General features: G+C 42.4%; 1 protein-coding gene across 1 annotated transcript in view; it reads left to right on the top strand.

Moving 5' to 3' along the window:
- The window catches only part of LOC135250085 (dedicator of cytokinesis protein 2), an 80,741-nt gene that overhangs the window by 56,798 nt on the left and 5,489 nt on the right, over nt 1-18,454 (top strand). Inside the window, exons 27-42 of the mRNA XM_064326014.1 lie at nt 5,112-5,210; nt 5,526-5,620; nt 7,818-7,896; nt 8,057-8,157; nt 8,662-8,720; nt 9,951-10,099; nt 11,519-11,604; nt 11,877-12,033; nt 12,203-12,243; nt 13,766-13,856; nt 14,593-14,703; nt 15,844-15,933; nt 16,573-16,677; nt 17,486-17,627; nt 17,740-17,821; nt 18,160-18,244. Of these exons, the coding sequence (XP_064182084.1) occupies nt 5,112-5,210; nt 5,526-5,620; nt 7,818-7,896; nt 8,057-8,157; nt 8,662-8,720; nt 9,951-10,099; nt 11,519-11,604; nt 11,877-12,033; nt 12,203-12,243; nt 13,766-13,856; nt 14,593-14,703; nt 15,844-15,933; nt 16,573-16,677; nt 17,486-17,627; nt 17,740-17,821; nt 18,160-18,244 (1,572 nt within the window). The remainder of the gene's footprint in view (nt 1-5,111; nt 5,211-5,525; nt 5,621-7,817; nt 7,897-8,056; nt 8,158-8,661; nt 8,721-9,950; nt 10,100-11,518; nt 11,605-11,876; nt 12,034-12,202; nt 12,244-13,765; nt 13,857-14,592; nt 14,704-15,843; nt 15,934-16,572; nt 16,678-17,485; nt 17,628-17,739; nt 17,822-18,159; nt 18,245-18,454) is intronic.

Genomic DNA, 18,454 nt, shown 5'->3' with positions numbered 1-18,454 from the left:
ATTATGTATGAATGTGTTTGCTTGTTTCTGTGGTAGCTCTACGTACTCATTACTTTATATGCATGTGTATGTGTGTGTGCATGACTGTGTGTGCTTCTATTGTGTGTGTGTGTGTGTGTGTGTGTGTGTGTGTGTGTGCGTGTGTGTGTGTGTGAATGATAGGGTTAATAATCCCCTCAGGTCCCACTGTAGTTAATCTTCAGAAAGGTCATGTCCCACACATTGTCATGGCAACTGCCTTTTGTCTATCAACACATGCACACTGAAACATGTATGTACAGACTGACTGTTGAGTACATTAATAAATTCCCATGTAAGTCTCTCTTATAGCACAGGACCATTCAGTTCCCCATTAGCGCCTTAAAGACAGGATTCAAGGAAGGGTGTCTTTGATCTTCGTAATTAGTACACACTGACTCTGTCCTTTCTCCCATCCTCTGCTTTGCTCTCTGTCCTTTACTGACATGGCAGAAAGGTGATTTGTGTTATCAAACACTCAGACATTCATCAAACATGAACACAAATAGAAAAATCCCTATTTTAAAAAATCAACTAAGCTCCTAGACAAATACACATCTCTTTTTATTTTAGAAAATTAGGGGGAAATTGTGAAGGTATTGTTGAGTTGCAAGCACATCTTTAAAATGTTCTCCTGTGGGAAAAAAAACATTCAGTCAGAATTTGTTCACGGCATATTTCTAAAGTTGTGGTTTGAGATGGCAAACAACATGACTAGAATGTGGTTCTTCGCTATACCCTTACTGCAGTAACATTTAGTGCTTCCCGGGTTCTGAGCAAATAGGCAAAATAGGTAATTTATACATTAGTTTTCTATACAAATGGAACAATATTAAATTTGAGATGTTGTTCTGATTTTGTGGTTAGGCTTATTTTTCCTTTATTGGTGATTGTTTCTGAAAGAATAACAATAACCTGGACAAATTATTTGTTTCACAATTTCCCAAAATGTGGTTTGTGCACTGCCCTATCACTAAAGGGATGATATACATTTTCTACATCTCATCTTTTTATTCTGGGGGATAATTTTTATGTCCTGCAGTGCAAGTAACTCTGAGTGAGTTTGATTTATTTTTATTGAAGTAAATTTCCTCTTTGTCTTTGTATTTTTCCCATTTTGTGATGAGGTGAAACTCTCCTACATCCTCCTGTGGATAACAGTGCGAGCTCACCCTGCCCCGTTGGAGAATAGGACTGCCTCCTAATTGAATTCGGTTCAATTCAATTCAGCTTGATTTAATGGCATGACAATGACTCATTAATAAGAACCACAATGATAAAAATGAATAAATCTGCAGGTTAACAATGGCAGCGAGGAAAGATAATGGACAAAAACAGGACATTATAATAAGCTTGTAATGCACGATCAAAATAATTAATGTAATAAACCCTAAAATAAAGTTTGTGCTCAGTCAATGGAGTCCCTCTAGTTGTGTTTAAGAGCTGTGTGATTCCTAAACAGCTCACATCTGTCATCCCAGTGGAGGGTGGGCAGATTTTCAAGGTCTTTTAAGGAACTGATTAGTTGATTGATTGATTGAAATGAAATGTGTTTTCTTTAACCTGTGCAGTGTGCTACTGCCACCTTTGATCACAGTTTGAGCACAGCCTGTCCTCCCTCAGGGTGTTTCTCTCTGTCAGCCAGTCACCAGGCTGTGCTCGGTGAATCTCCAACTTTCTATGAGCTTAATTTTTTATTATTAAGAAATTATTTTTTTGTCAATATCTTTTTTATCAGTCACTAGTCAGCCATAGTGCACTGCTTGTTTGGGTCCAGGTAGTGCACATTAATATTGGTATACTTTGGTTACTCTCACTATACGTGATGATATAGTTTTCAATTTCTTTTGTTATAGTTGGGTTGGAGTGAAAATACTTGCGTTTGTGAGGTGATTTTTTTTAATTTTCGGTTTGGTTAGATTAAATTCTATTTCTCTCTAAGCTCTTAAACTCGTGACGGGCTTATTGTCTGTGCGGAACATTGTCTCCAGCAGAGATGATCACACACAACACGGCAGAGCAGCAACAATACCTCTCCCTTCCCCCCATCGACAATAAACAGGATATTCTCTACAGAACACAAACCCCCCTTCTTCCTTCTGCTTCATTACATACTCCTCCTATGCTCATTACCACTCACATTCACACCTCAGAACAAACTCTGCCCCGGGTTACTGTTTGTTAAAGTGCTATGATCTCTATTTTACCGCTTTCTGTGAAAAGAATGAAAATGCCAATTAAGGGGAAAAAGTGAGGAGTCGTACCTCTGTGTGTGTGTGTGTGTGTGTGTGTGTGTGTGTGTGTGGGTGCGTTTATGTGTGTGTATACGCAGGTGTGTGTGTGTGTGTGTGTGTGTATGTGTGAGTGTCTGTGTGGCTGCATGAATGTGTGTGTGCATGCATGTGTGGGGGTGCCTGTGTGGACGTGTATGTGTGTGTCTGTGTGTGTGTGGGGTGGTGTGTCTGTCAGTGTCAGTGTGGTGTAGGGAAGTATAAAGAGAGGCAGAGAGAGAGAGAGAGCAGAGGTGATAGTCACATCTGTGTATTTGTGCCCTGCTTTTGCAATAATCTGTGGATTCAGTGCATTCCTTACACGGGGCATGGAAGGTGGGGTGGGCAGGGGCAGGGGCGGGGGTGGGGTGCAGTACTGACGGGGTGGGCCGATGGGCCAGGGGGGCCTGGCCAGGTTTCGGTGATTGAGTATGATGTTAATTCCATACAGGAAACCAATTGTGGGAAAGTAGGGCGATGAACAGTGACCTGAAACAAGTGGCAGACGGACCTGTCTGTCAGTCTGCCCTGATCTGACAGGGGCGGAGATTAGTGCCATTGTTCGCTGTTCCCTTTACTGTGCTGTGCTGTGCTGTGTTCAGTGCTCTGCAACATGTGCCGTGCACAGTGTTCAGTTCTATATGCGGTGCCAAATGATCTGTTTTATGTGCTGTGCTATTTGATCAGTTCTATGTGTTGCACTAAGTGTTCTGTTCTATGTGCCGTGCTAAGTGTTTTCTTTCATATTCTGTGCTAAGTGCTATGTTTTATATGCTGTGCTAAGTGTTCTGTTTTATATGCTGTGCTGTGTTCTGTTTTGTATGGTGTGCTGCGTTCTGTTTTATATGCTGTTCTGTGTTCTTTCTCTCCTGGGCTCTGTTCTTTGCGCTGCAGGAATTGAAGATGTGAGCGTACGGTCTAGCAGGCCACCACATCTGTCTTCATTACACACCCCCAAATGCACATGCTGTGCACGTGGTCAGAATTCACAGGGTCAGAGCCCTCACAGTCACAGTCCACAAGGCCATCAGACTCATGGGCAGTGCACCAGCACAGGCATGTGTTCACATAAGTTAGATGTCCATCAGGTCAGTGACTCAGGTAGTGAGGACCTCATTCTACTCCTATCAAATGGAACCTTTTGTATCTGTCCAATTACAGCGAGAGAATACTCTGTACCTTCAACCACTGGTTCAGCTCAATAGCATCTAATGTATTAGTTCGATTTAGTCAGTGGTACATTGACAGGATTCATGACATGTTATGTTAATTATACTGAGATGAATTATAAGTACAGTGATTTATACACCATATGAAAATGAAAATTGGGGACTGAACGATATTTCATATATTCAGAGCGATGGCACGAGCGTCTGTACATCTTGTATTTCGGTTAAATGAGAGAGGATCTGCGGTCATGTCAGAGTTATTTATGGGGGGCTTTGGTGCTCCGTTTCTGAGATTGCTAACTGTACTCGAATGTTTGGGAGCCAGAGCAATGGAACTCAATCACCATAAAAGAAACTATTGTGTTTTTTGTTTTTTGGTGGAAAAAATACAAATCGTTTTTTTCCTGCGACACATTGACAGATCCGATGTTTTAAATGAAAAACATGCTTGATTCTCGTTCCTTTGATGTGGGGAAAAAATCCTTAGTGCCGGTTTCACAATTATCCGTGAAGATGGGGGGGGGGGGACAGAGTGATTGCGTCCTCTGGAGATGTAACGGTTCTGGTTGATAAATATAGATTTAGAAATTCTGGCTGTTTGTGCTGACCGCAGCACTTGGGTGGCGGTTCAGAGCACAGCAGAGAGAGAGCTGGGCCCCTGGCTCTGTTACCCAGAATCAGGAAGTGCGTTTGGTAAATATCCAGCTGCATTAATGAGCCACAGGTCAAATGCAACTTGTCTCCAGATAAATAAGCATCGTTTTTAAACTAATTAAAACACTCAAAGGCCACACGCTGGGCGTTTATTTTCCTTTTTTTTTCCCAGATCGTAATGTTGGCTGAATCCAGTTATTAAGCACGCTGGTTAATTAAGGCGTGAGGAATGGCTAAATGTCAGTGCACAGAGGGACCGGTTCGGGAGAGGAACGGTACAATCTGCCACTGAAGGCTGAGGACTCCCTCCCGTCTGGGCAGAATGTGTTCATGTTACCCCCACATGTTGGCGAAGGGCGCCATCCATCCGCCACGTCTCACCGTCCTTGTCTTTGCGTCCACTATCGACCTCCCCCATCTCCAGCTGTCCAGGAGGAGACGAGGGAACAGTGCAAACATTAGAGTGCTTCTCTCTCTCCTCTTATTATAACAATAAATTATTAAGTGCCTCGGCAGACACGTTTTTTTTTTTCCAGGGCGAATAATCTTTTTTACAATATTATCCATTTGTACAACTGGATATTTACTGACGCAATTTAGGTTAAGTGCCTCACTGAAAGAGTACAGTGGAACTGCCCCCCCCCCCCCCCCCCCAGCTCCCCACCCCTCACCCTGAGGATTTGAGCCTGCATCATATGAGTTGTGAGCCCATTTCCTGAATAACTGCATCATCCCCTAACCCCCCCCCCCACCCACCCACCTTCTCTTGCTCTAATTTTTCTTTCTCCTTTGTTGTCTCAATATCAGGAGATCTGATGGGGTTGAAACTAACTCACTGGTCGTTTAAAAAGGTTTATAGAGCAAGAATCAATATGTATCAGTTTGCACCTTCCACCTGCTCTGAGGTGGCTCATTATCTCTCTCTTTCTCTCTCTCTCTCTCTCTCCATCTCTCTCTCTCTCTCTCTCTTTCTCTCTCTCTCTCTCTCTCACACACACAGTCTCGAGTGGTTGCCTGCATGACGGCCATTCTCAGCCAGATGGATGATCGACATTACTCCAGTTACATTGAAACTTTCAATGGAAGCGATGACCTGGTGGTGAGCCACTGGCACATGTGCACCTGTGCCCGTCCACATGCACATGCACAATCACACACATACACACACACACACAAATGTGTACACTCACACTTAGGTGTACACAAATACACAAACATATACATAAAGTACACAGCCAAACACCCACAAACACCCACAAAAACACACACATACGCACACACACACACACACACATATATATATATATGCACGTACAAGTACACAAATACACAAATAGATCCATCACTGAAATGCCGATAGACACAGGCGCTCACATTCAAAGGCATGGCTCTGAACATTGTTTTGTTCCTGTAGGACTTCCTCATGGAAACTTTCCTGCTGTTTAAGGATCTGATCGGAAAACATGTATACCCATCAGACTGGATGGCCATGATCATGGTACAAAACAGGTGAGACAAAGATGGGAGAAGGAAGATGAGATGGAGGGAAGAAAAGAAATAATGGCAGGAGGACAGAGGAGGGAACAAGGAAAGTGTTGGTCCAGGTCAGGAAAAAGACAGAGAAAAGAACAAGACGATGGTTATTAATGTGGTTTCATGACATCATATTTCTTACTAGCATTATAAATAACATAATATCTTGAATAACAAGCTTACCAACCTAAAATTAAGGCTTGAATCTGACTGCTAGAGAGACAACATTTTCAAAAATACTGCAATCCAACCTAAATTATGAAAAAGAAAAACACAAAATTAAAAGAAACTAAGCAAGTATTTGAACACCAGATTTATGCCTCCTATAATTTAAACACTTAAAATAAATGTGCTTTAAAACAGGGGGAATAAAAAACATGCATAACATTTTTAATCATCCTGAAGAATCAATAAATTAGACTATTAAAATCAGTTTTGCATGCAGAACAATTTAAGCATGTAATACCCACAAGAAATGACAGCATGTGGTCAAGATGTTTGAAAACAATGGTTTCAAATTAAACCAATGGCCGGAAAAAAGGAAAACATAAAAGCAAGATGTTTGAATCGTACATTAAAGATAAAACCCTCAGCGCAATTTTTATTGCAAGTACTACCATAAAAAAAACCCAATCTTTGAAATCAGGAAATGCTTTTGGCCCTGACAGCATTGGGACTGAGATCCTTAAAAGACTGCTGAAAGCCATGTTTAAATTATTCAACCTTGTGCTGTGCTGACGCTTCCTCCCCGACTCACAGAACCCAGAGGTTTATGTCCCCCAGTCTATGAAAACAGGAGATAAATTTGACCCAAACAATTACCGAGGCGTCCGTTTTAAACGGCAGCCCAGGAAGGCTTCTTTATGGTATTATTAACGCAAGATGATTACCCTTCCGTAACGAACGCATTCTTCGGTCTGCCTGTTGCTATTCTTTTGTATTTACATGGGATGCACCTTCATAAATAAACACCTTCGTTAGACCAAAAAAGAAAGCATTTCCATGCTGCGGTGACCTTAAAGAAACTTTTCATTTTGTTAGCAGCGATAGATTCTGATATAGACTCCTTCAAAGTGATTAGGGATATGAGGAAAGTCCAGTGCTGTACGCGTACATCAATAAGTTAGCGGTTGCAGACTGCAGCAAGGCTCTGCTCGAACAATGTCGTCTGTCCTTGTCCTTGACTTTCAGTTACAATTACCAAACCAATAATGAAAGGCTGTACTTTCATTTTTTGACATTGACATTAACAAAATACCACTCTAGGCAACATCATCACCAAGCACATCCTACTTAATGTAGTCTGCTAATCAGCTCCTTGGTGATCTTAAATGTGTGAATGCATTATAATTAAAAGCTTGCAGAGCACTTACAAAAACATACCAATTAAAATTTGGTCAGAACCCAACGATAATGCTTTCCAGTCCACTGCACCATATGTAAGTGAGGTTTGAAGAACTGTTCTGTCAGTTCTGTCAGAACAAATGAAAAATCCACTGAACTCTGACCAGCCCAGCCATGAAACTTCCACTGCTCTGAAGGAAAAAAATATAAAACAAAGAACAATCTCTTGTTGAGAATTGTTGGGCAGTGAAACTTAAGCACAAATAAAGTTGCTGATGAGCCCTAACTTGGTGACAAGAACACACTGGCAGAAAATCTTTCTCTATTAAAGATATAAAGCAGAGACAGATCCTGATCACTCACAGTAGTTCAGCCATTGAGAAAGAATGGCATGAAGTGCATTGGTGTAGAATGGATTTCTGCTGTTGAATACAAGATCGTATAGTTACTGTGGACATGAGGTTGAGACAGTAATGTGCTTTCTCCATCAAAGTTTAATTAAACCTTCAATAAAACAATTAAATGAATATTCTTAATCAGAAAATGTAAATGAAAATGATTTCATTTATTTGTTCTATTAAATTATTTGTATTAATATATAATAAGGTTACCGATGTACAGCTTAAGTGGTGAATACAACATAATTGAAAAATTATTAACAGAGTAACAATGCTAATTTCTTTAATTATTGAATAATATTGTACATAATATTGTAACTGCCTACTTGCTTTGGCAATATTTTACAGTGTGCATTTACAATGTATTCCAACAAAGCATATGCAGAATTGGATTTTAGCGTATTCTCTTTCACACTATCTGTTCCTATCAGAGTCTTTCTCGGAGCCATCAATACCTATGCTGACACCATGAACCTCAAATTCCTGGACAACAACAACTTTGAAGTGCAGGTCAGCCGTCTACCTATGCAGATGTCATTTATGTTCAGGGCAATACATTACTGTATCTGAAGTTCCAATACCTTACTATAACAGGCATCCCTCTCTCTCTATCTCTATCTCTCTCTCTTTCTTTTTCTTTTTCTCCTTCTCTCTGTGGGTGTCTTTACAGTTGTGGAATAATTATTTCCATTTGGCTGTGGCATTCATTACCCAAGAGTCCTTGCAGCTTCAGCACTTCTCTCCTACTAAGAGGAACAAGATCCTCGCCAAGTGAGTGTGTTTTAGACCTTTTGTATCTGAAAAGGTTTACCTTTGGTGGTATTTGAAGGAATTCCAATTGTTTCTTTGTAAAGCAGTCCAAGATCCAATCTCTAATTATCATTAGCATTATTTTTTTATTACTAGAGAGTTATTGTTATTATTATTAGTAGTAGTAGTAGTAGTAGTAGTAGTAGTAGTAGTTACTTACATTAGTCTGTGACTATCCACTTACGGAAACAGTAAGACTGGTGCTATTGCTCTGTTGGACTATGCCCTTAAAACAAGAAAAGATTGGAAATTGCCTCTTGCAGTAACTACAGTGTATACTGTTACTATTCTCTAATAGTAACAGTAGACCAGGACTATTTTCATATAGTCACTGTGGGTAGGACTGTCTATTTAAATTAACAGTAGATCCAGACTGTGCTTGGATGCAGAATTGCTACTGTACTGGGAATCTAGATAATTCACACGTTGTCTGTCTCTGCCCTTCCATCTTTCTCTTCATCTCAGATATGGGGACATGAGAAGATTGATTGGCTTTTCAATTCGGGACATGTGGTACAAACTGGGTGAGTGCACAAAAAAAAATAAAAATAGAAGCAGTACAACATGCATTTGTCTATGTGTGTGTGCGCGCGCGCATGCGTGTGTGTGCATGCCCATATTTGTCAATGTGTATGTGTGATTCTGATTCTATTTGATCTCTTTTATACATTTGATATACAGTAGTTAACCAGCAGGTCCTTTTGGAAACTTTAATAGAAGTGTGTATCCCAGGCAATGCCCACAAATAGTTCTTTTCACAACTTTCTGATGATACCAAGCCTGGCGTGGCTCGATATGAAAGTACCACAGCCTTATCACAGGAGCACACCAGGGATTTATTCTGCCTCGATACTATCCTCCCATGCATCTTTCTCCCATCGCTAAATAGACCATGCACAGGTATTTCTCTCCTTTCCACCCACGGATGTACACACTGTCTCGGGCATCAGAGCTTTTCTTAATGACATTTCCAGTCGGGTGATCAGGTAGAAGCTCAAACGTAATCCTCCCAAAAACTGAGTCCTCCACCTACTGTACCTGCTACATCTTCCTCCCCCATGGATCTCTCACATTACCCAGAGGACACTGGGACAGTTATATGGAGCTGCCTTTTCTTTCTCCGCAACCCCTTCCGAAATCTCTCCGAAATCTATTTCTGATGACACATGCTGCCCGGCTCATTGTCCAGGCCCTTGTTCTGCCCCCCATAGACTGCAGCGGCTCCCTCCCTGCTGGTCTCCCTGCATGTGTCCATAGGCCCCTCTGCCTGCAGGATTCTGCAGCTCATCGCATCTACAGTCAGCCGAGCAAGCACTCAGCTTATGGTGCAGAGGGAGGAACTGAACCCTATCAAGTGCAATCTGTTATCAAGCCTTTCAGTCGTGCTGGAACACTCTGGCCCGTATACCTCCTGTCACCTTGTCCTTCCGTTCTGAAAGAAACCCTCCTCTCGCTCGTATCCCTCCGGTACTCTGGCCCCCGGTGGTCAACTTTTATATGCAATCTGCTAAATGCCTAAATGTAAATACATTACATTACATTTATTTGGAAGGCGCGTTTATCCTAAGCGACATACAGTTAGTGCATACTGAAGGTCACTGGAACAACTGCAGAACGCAGGTTTGATAAGGTGCGGTTCTCATTAAGTAAATGTGGGTGCGGTCAGAGGGCATGCCTTTGTGTGAATGACAGGCACGTGTGCTGACACTCGTATGTGATGTGCGTGTACGCGCGCGTCTGTGTGCATGTTACAGGGGTGAACAAGATCTGCTTCATCCCTGGGATGGTGGGGCCCATCCTGGAGATGACTCTGATCCCTGAGGAGGAGCTCCGCAGGGCCACCATCCCCATCTTCTTCGACATGATACAGTGTGAGCACGGACACTCTGGCCACTTCAGAAAGGTACTGCCCTCTCTGTGCACTCGTCACCATTCACTCTGCTTTATGCCAGTCATAAACGAGGCACCAATCACTACGGACTCCTTCGATGAACAAGTTTTAGCCTGAAAACAGCATGTGCAGTTCAGCTTCATGGGGTTTCATCGGGTTATTATTGATGCTAAAATGCTAAATTCTCCATCGTGAAAGCACTGAAAATGCTATCAACATCAGACAAAACGATGGGTCTTAGCATACCTGCTGAAGAATATATAATATGGGACAGTCAAACTTGTTGAAAGAGGGAGAACAAAGTCAGTTGCCAAAGGCCAAAGATTTTTGCAAATGTTAATAATAATACTGATAATAATCAGAGTGCATGGCGGGCCCTTTGTAGCTTGAATTGCCATACACATTCATTAATATCAAGATATGGCATCATTTTGGTCATGAAGTGCATTTATTTTTAAAATGCAGCACTTATATACTGTAGAGAACATTCCATGCTATGCAAACACAGCTAACATGCTCAAGTTTGTGCATTGCGTTTACAGCGCATGGTATGCTAATGCTAAACAAAAATCTAAGAATAATCACTTTTTATATTAATTAAAGACTGGAAAGGCAATAATCAAGATCACTGACATCATTGAGTACTGTGTTTTCACCTGTGTTTCTCTTGTTCTTCTTAATAAGCACTATTACTTCTGTTAGTCGGGTTTTATAATTGCTATTGATCGTGGGCCTGAAATATTTTATCACTATTGCTTTATGTGTTTTAATAGCTTTTCTTAATTGTTCATTTATCACACATGACAAGCAAATGGAAAAGTAATGATACTTTATCTAAATGGGATAAATGATACATATTTTTTAAATGTGGCGACAACATTTATAAATGCAAATGGAAAGTTTTTGACCTACATGTATCTCCACTTTTTAATGAAGAAGCCACTGTCGTAAGACTCCACAAAAATATTTCAGGCTGTAACTATAGATAATCAGTGTTCGTTGTTCTACAGAAGGGGGGTCAGTTCACACAACAAAGATGCTTCGATAACTACAGAGGGGCAGTCCCTCTGAGCATTTATATCATTCATGTCACATCGCTCGTGTCTGCTTCCAGTGATCACAAATCATCACTTGTTATGTTTCAAAGGTCTCCCAAGTAAAGTTAATGAGGTTTATTACTTCTGAGAGAGAAAGCTTTGGCAGAGCACCCTCACCAGTCCAGGCCCCCTCCCATCTAAACTACAGTGTTAGTTATTGTATTAGTCAATATGAGTAAAAATACACACATATATAATATAAGTCATCCATATATTTTAACCCTAACATACTGTACCCTGTACACATTATAACAGTGTACATGGTATACACACTGTACACATTTTACAAACATGAAGCACATTGCACATACTACACTCTGCCTGTCTCCTGCAGTTTGAGAATGAGATCATTTTGAAGCTTGACCACGAGGTGGAGGGAGGCGGAGGAGACGAACGTTACATGGAGCTGCTGCAGACAATGTGAGTCGCCCCCGGCAACTGTCATTCAAGCACACCGCCTCTCTGCATCCCCTTTCCTGCAAATTTACCTGTGCGTCTCTGAGCCTGATTTTCCGTGGCCTTAAAACATACAGAAAACCTTTTAGCGCACGCAGAAGTAATAATGCGATCAGTGATTGGTGCGAGACAAATGCCATGGCCAATCGCTGGTCACGTTACTGGTTTTATGAGTGGTAGAAGACTTGGTAGTGGTAGAAGGTCTTAGCGAATCAGGCCCTCCGTCTGCGTTTCAGCCTGCTGGAGTGTGCGTCAGACTGGCCCCAGCTGGTCCCCCAGGTGCAGCACTTTGTGACCCTGGTGAGGGGGCTGCTGGAACGCCTGCTGGACTACAGGGCCGTCATGAGCGACGAGAGCCGCAACAACCGCATGAGCTGCACTGTCAATCTCCTGGTGAGGCCCCGCCTCCCGCACAGTGGGGTCCTGCTCCCTTAGTCATTAATCACCAGACCTGGCTAACACCTCATTTGGCTTTACTTTATAAGCTCTCACTCATCCAAAGTGTTTAATCATTAAGATACAAAAGCAATATCATTTTCACACATGTAGTTTTGTTTTTCAGAATTTCTACAACGACATCAACCGTGAAGGAATGTATATCAGGTGATTGTTATTTTATTATGATAAATCTGATGAGGATTTTTATACACTGACTGATCATAAAGGCATCTATAATTGTATTTTATACCTGAACATACAGTTTTAATGTTATTAACATTATTAACATAATGTATGTAAGTATATTAGGTTATTTCAATTAGCCTAAATTCTGTGTGTGATAATACAGGTTATATAATTATTTATTTCATACTAACTTTTGCCATCTGTACATTTTGTTTTTCTGCAATTACCAATGTAAAACCTGAAAATATATGCTTGGACATTCTCCATGAAAAAGTGACACACTAGCACACACACAAACACACACTCACACGCACACACACACACTCTCTCATACACACAAACTATTCAGTGAGCTTGTGTGTGTGCGTGTGTGTGTGTGAGCACACACGTGCTCATCACAGTTTAAACATGCTTATAATGATGATGCCCAGATGGTGTGTGCATACATTTGTACACAGATGCATATGTGCGCTATGTGGTTTGTGTGTGTCGTGCGTACGTGTGCGGAAGAGTGCATGGTGTGTGTCCCTGTATAATCTGGCTGGAGATTATCCCCAGTCATACTGAATTAATGTTAAAACCCGGAGGATCGACTGATCCTCTCTAGGCAGCATGTGCACTCATCTCAGGAGAGAGGAGGAGAGAGAGAGGGAGGATGACAGAGAGGGAAAGAGAAAAAGAGAGGTTAGGGGGAAAAGGAGAGTGATGGAAGGAATGAGGGCCTGGAGAGATGTTTGCGGTAAGACAGGAAGACAGCCATAAAGTAGAGCATGTTTAATTTATGCCCAGGAAAAGGATATGTGATAAACAGTGTGAAAGAGCTTGGGGGTGGGCCCTGCTCCCTCCTCTCTAGTATTGCTGCAAGTGAGAACTAAATTAAACTGGAGTCTTATCAGTTAAACAGCCCAGCCTATCGATAATCACTAGAGACCAAGCCAGCAACATATCCCAATATTTTAGTCCTGAAATTCTTATTTCATTTATGTGTTAAGAATAAGTTATTTGATTGGTTCCCTTTGACATTTTTTTTTTTTTCACTTTCTTAGTCTAGACACTTTGTCTGTCCTTCCATAGTACGTGGTGTTATTAAGCCTTAAAGCGGACATTGTGTTGACAGTTGCCTTTTCCTGCTCAAGTATTAACCTATTGACATGTGTGTATGATGTGTGTCATCCAGATAAATTGATTTTCGACATCAAGGCTGACAGGAGCCAGACAAACACAGAGCGCAAAGGTTCAGCAATGCTTGTAATTATAGAGAGACATCTACTGGACAAGTTTGCTCATTGCGCTGACTGTGTCCTTGGGTCTTACATTTGGGATGGAAAAACAGTGATTTCTGTTTGTTTGACTGTGCCCTCTAAGCGCAACTTGCCTGTTTCTGCACTTATGTGGGTCTGTGTACTCATTGCTTTATGTGCATGTGTATGTGTGTGCACATGGCTGTGTGCCTCTGTTGTGTGTGTGTGTGTGTGTGTGTTCGTGTGTGGGACTCTTACAGGTACCTGTACAAGCTAAGAGATCTTCATTTGGACACTGAGAACTTCACTGAAGCCGCATACACCTTGCTACTGCACTCACGTCTGCTCAAGGTAGGAAAAGTCCACCTTCGCCACTGCAGGTAAAACACACACAGTGCAGTGGAGAGAGCTCAGCAGTGGGCTACACACACACACACCCGCGCACACACACACACACACCCACACCCAGTATGGGGTGCCGAAGGCAATGGGTGCAGGTGTAGGGGCTTAAAGGTTTTGGCTTGTTTGTAAGTAGGTACTCTTGGCAGTGCTCACGGAGAAATGTGCAAGCAGTACTGCTGCCAGAGCTGCTTGCTTGTTTTATGATGTGGGCTGCAGCTCTCAGACCTGTGCAGCACAGTGAATTACAGTCTCTGAGGATCGCTGTGTATATTGCATTAACCCCCTTCTCTAATTCAACTTTTAATTCACCTTATAGCTAGCTGTCGAAAAAGCATGAGCCATTAGCCGCTTATAGGCTGACACGCGCAACACCAAGAGTACACCCCTCTCTCCCTCTCCCCCCTCTCTCTCTCTCTCTCTCACCCAAGTGAATTTACTCTCACCCCTGTCTCCTTCACTCTCCTTACCCTCCCTCCCTCTCTCTCTCACCCAAGTGAATTTACCCCCCCCCCCCTCGCTATGATACGTCAATGATGAAGGTGAGTCTGTTTTCACTAAGGGGAAAACTGTTGCTTCAATGTGAGCAGGAAATAAAGGGCTTTTAAAAGTCAGCCTCTCTCTCTCTCCCTCCCCCCATGTCTCTCTATCACTCTCTCCCCTCTCTCTCTCTCCTTCCCTCCCTCAGTGGTCAGAGGACCAGTGTAGCCCACAGATGGATTTCTCCAGTTCTCAGACGCAGCGGCAGCTTAAGGAGACTCTCTACAATAAAATCATTGGGTACTTCGACAAGGGCAAGGTCAGCACAGTACCTCCCCCTCTGACAATATGCCGTACTGCACCCGGCAAAACTGGGACAAAGTGCCTTAATCTTTTGGGTCCTCAGGATATTTTGGGAAATTGTCACGCCTTTTTGTCACGTTGCTCCTGAAAGGCAGATGCAAATAGCCAAGTCTACCACCATTTTTACAGCGTGATGATGTGGATCAGTACAAAGTCTAGGAAGCCATACCAGGAATCAACACAATAAAACTTTAAATATCCCCACCTGAGAAGCGTTTTTTGTATCCTGTGTGGTTATAATTAATAGAGCCAGCTGGACTTGGAAATAGGATTCCATTTACGACCAACCAGCTGTCTTATGGCACTGACTGTTACTATTAAAGACTTACTTCTGTAGGTCACAGTAAAACATGATTTACTTTTTAAACCAGACCGTTAAAACCAGGCCATTATTAATGGCAAATAATAATGTATAGCACTACTACTAATAGTTAATTAAAATGTGATTTATATGTCATTAATAACAATAGATAAATACCAGTAAATAATTTCAGTGTTATGCATTGTATTCTGTTCCTTATCAGTGCAAACGTACAGTGGCATATTTGCATCTCAAGAGAAGCTCCTTTCAATTCACTCCTTGAATGTGGCAGCATCCACTTCAATTCCCCTCTTTTCCATTTTACTTTCAAAGCTGTTTCAGAGCCATTTCTGCAAAACTGCAATGGGGTTCTGAAGTGCTCATTTAGGAGCTCAAAGTGGACCTGACTGTGACACTGTGACTCTCTCTAGAGGTGACCATGACTCCCTGGAGCTGACTGATGCTGTGACTCCCTAGAGCTGACTATGATTCCTGGAGCTGACTGTGACACTGACTCACTCCGGAACTGACTGTGACTCAGTGGAGCTGATTGTGACACTGTGACTCCGTGAGAGCCAACCAAGACTCCCTGGAGCTTACCGTGTCTGTGGAATCAACTGTGACACTGTGGGTCTCTCTGGAGCTGACTGTGAATTCAAACTGAACAGTATTCAGCTTTAGTGAAAATAAAATAATTAAACTGTGCTGCAAAGGAATTTCACAGAACATCCGCTATATATTTAATTTATTCATTTGTCATTTTGTGTTTTTGTCTCATTTTGTCTTCGTCTCCAGATGTGGGAGGAGGCTATTGCTCTCTGTAAGGAGCTGGCTGAACAGTATGAGATGGAGGTGTTTGACTACGAGCTACTGAGTCAGAGTCTGGTAAAGAGGCTGAGTATTACTGTCTCCCCCACTATATCGGCATGACCGACTCCACCCACTACATCTGTTATGCTGACTTTACCTACCGCGTGTGCTACACTGAATCTACAAACTACATCTGCTACACTGACTCCATCCACTGTATCGGCATCACTGACTCTGCCCACCACATCTGCATCACTAACTCCACCCACTGTATCTGCTACATTGACTCTACCCACCACATCTGCAACACTGACTCCTCCCACTACATCTGCAACACTGACTCAGACGCAAGCAGCTGAATGCCAGCTGAAATATGTGTAACTGAGTCACCTGATTGTAGGAGACATCTGCGATGCGTTTGTCATGACACTGCTCTCTCTGATGTAGTAGGCTGGGTTACTCGGGCTAATCTGTTGCTCCAGATCCTGGCACAGCTGCATCCTTCCTGTAGGATGCTCTCATTATCGTTGCAATTAGAGAGAGCTACAGTACAGCCAGGTTCCATAAACTAAAATTTATTAATGTTAATTTTTTTCCCTGTGAAGTTGGTTGGCCCCAGCAGGGAGATATCCCACTGGGGAGATGTGTATACACAGAAACGCACGCACAAATGGACAAACACATATTTAATATTTCTCTTTTACTCTTTTGCAGACACAGCAGGCAAAGTTTTATGAAAACATCATGAAAATCCTGCGGCCAAAACCAGACTATTTTGCTGTGGGGTACTATGGCTGTGGATACCCCCCATTTCTGAGGGTGCGTTTGTGTGTGTGTGTGTGTGTAGTAGAAGTAGTAGTAGCAGTAGTCGTAGTAGTAGTAGTAGTTGTAATTGCACTAACTGTTATAGGTATGTATTCACAAACTATAAAAATGTGTTAATGTGATTATGTTAGTGTGTTGGAAACCTCATATTTTTAGATTGTGGTGAATGAGAGAGGGAGAGTATGCTTTGATATTGAGGTTCAGATTCAAGGTTCTTGCAATATCTCATTTTAACAAAGTGGCCAGTTCACCTTAGCCTATTTCTTCAAGTTTGTTTCCCTCTCTCCTCTTCCATTATCAAAAGCAACTCCTTGGGCAATTTAAGACACACAGAGGCCCTTATACACAAACAAATGCAGGCACTTCTGGTGTCCACTATCACTGGAAGGTTTTATTAGTTCTCTGAAGGAACACTGCAGCGCAAACGTATTTTGATTATGAGGGCCCAGCAGGACCACATAAGGGGGTTGCTATTGCCCATTTACAGTCACCTAGTTTGAATGCCTAGGGCTCATAATAAACACCAAATAAAGAGCGATGCTTTTTCTCTAAGTCTGTTATTTGTTTCTTTGGGTTAGTATAGAGGGGAGTAACCTGTTTTAAAGGGATAATTAATGCTAGAGTGTACCTGGCAAAATTATGCCTGTATACTGCGCAGTGTGTGTGTACGTGTGTATGTGTCCATGCTTGTGCGTGTGTGCATGTAACTGTGTGCATGTGTAGTTTGTAATAGTTTGTGAGCATGCATTGTTATGTGTTTAGATTGTAAGTGTGTGCGCGCTGTACTTCTTTCTATGTGCAGAATAAGGTGTTTATCCACCGGGGGAAGGAGTACGAGCGACGAGAGGACTTCCAGAGCCAGCTGATGAGCCAGTTCCCCAGTGCTGTGCGCCTCAACACCACCAGCACACCTGGAGAGGACATCCGCAACTCCCAACTGCAGTGTATCCTTTACAGGAGGAGGGGGTATAGTCAGTATGGGAGCAGGGAAATGGGGGGCCTCTCTCCTCCACAGTACAGAGTGATGTGTTATTTATCTTGACCCAATTGCACCAGACATCCAGTGTTTCACAGTTCAGCCAGTTCTGGAGATTCCCCCTCGCCTGAAGAACAAGCCTGTGCCCGACCAGATCATCAAGTAAGACCACAGATTTGACCACAAATAAAATCTTATTCCCAATCAGATTACCACTCAACCCAGAGCCCGTGCTCTCATTCAGTAACCCCAGTACCTTTACCTGAGATATCTTGCTCTCATAAGCCAATCACACGACCTCTAACAAAGACAATCATCTCTTCTTATAAGCCAATGACAGTGCCTTATGCCCTGAAGCCCTTTTCTCACTCACCAATCACACTCTTGAGCCTTTGTTTTCACCCATAAATCACAGTGCCTGTTTCTGATGCAATAATTACACAGGAAGAGGGAATCAACAATGCCTCATATCTATCTCTGTCTGTCTGTCTGTCTTGTAGTTTCTACAAATCCAACTACGTGCAGCGTTTCCACTACTCCAAACCAGTGCGCAAGGGTTCTGTGGACCCCGACAATGAATTTGCTGTGAGAATCCATCCACACACATATTCCTCCCAGATGTGCAATAAACACCATTAAATTTTAAAACCAAAGAAATTTGAGACTGAAGATGTGTACAAGCCTATTAATTCACTTCTGTCTGTTTGTTGACCTCTCCCCCTCCTTTCTCTCCCTCTCCCTTTGTGCCCACACACACACACACACACACACACACACACACTACTTCTTCTGTTC

The sequence above is a fragment of the Anguilla rostrata genome, chromosome 3 (genome assembly GCF_018555375.3).
Source record: "Anguilla rostrata isolate EN2019 chromosome 3, ASM1855537v3, whole genome shotgun sequence".
NCBI lineage: Eukaryota > Metazoa > Chordata > Actinopteri > Anguilliformes > Anguillidae > Anguilla > Anguilla rostrata.
This window is presented reverse-complemented; position numbering and strand designations above follow the sequence as displayed.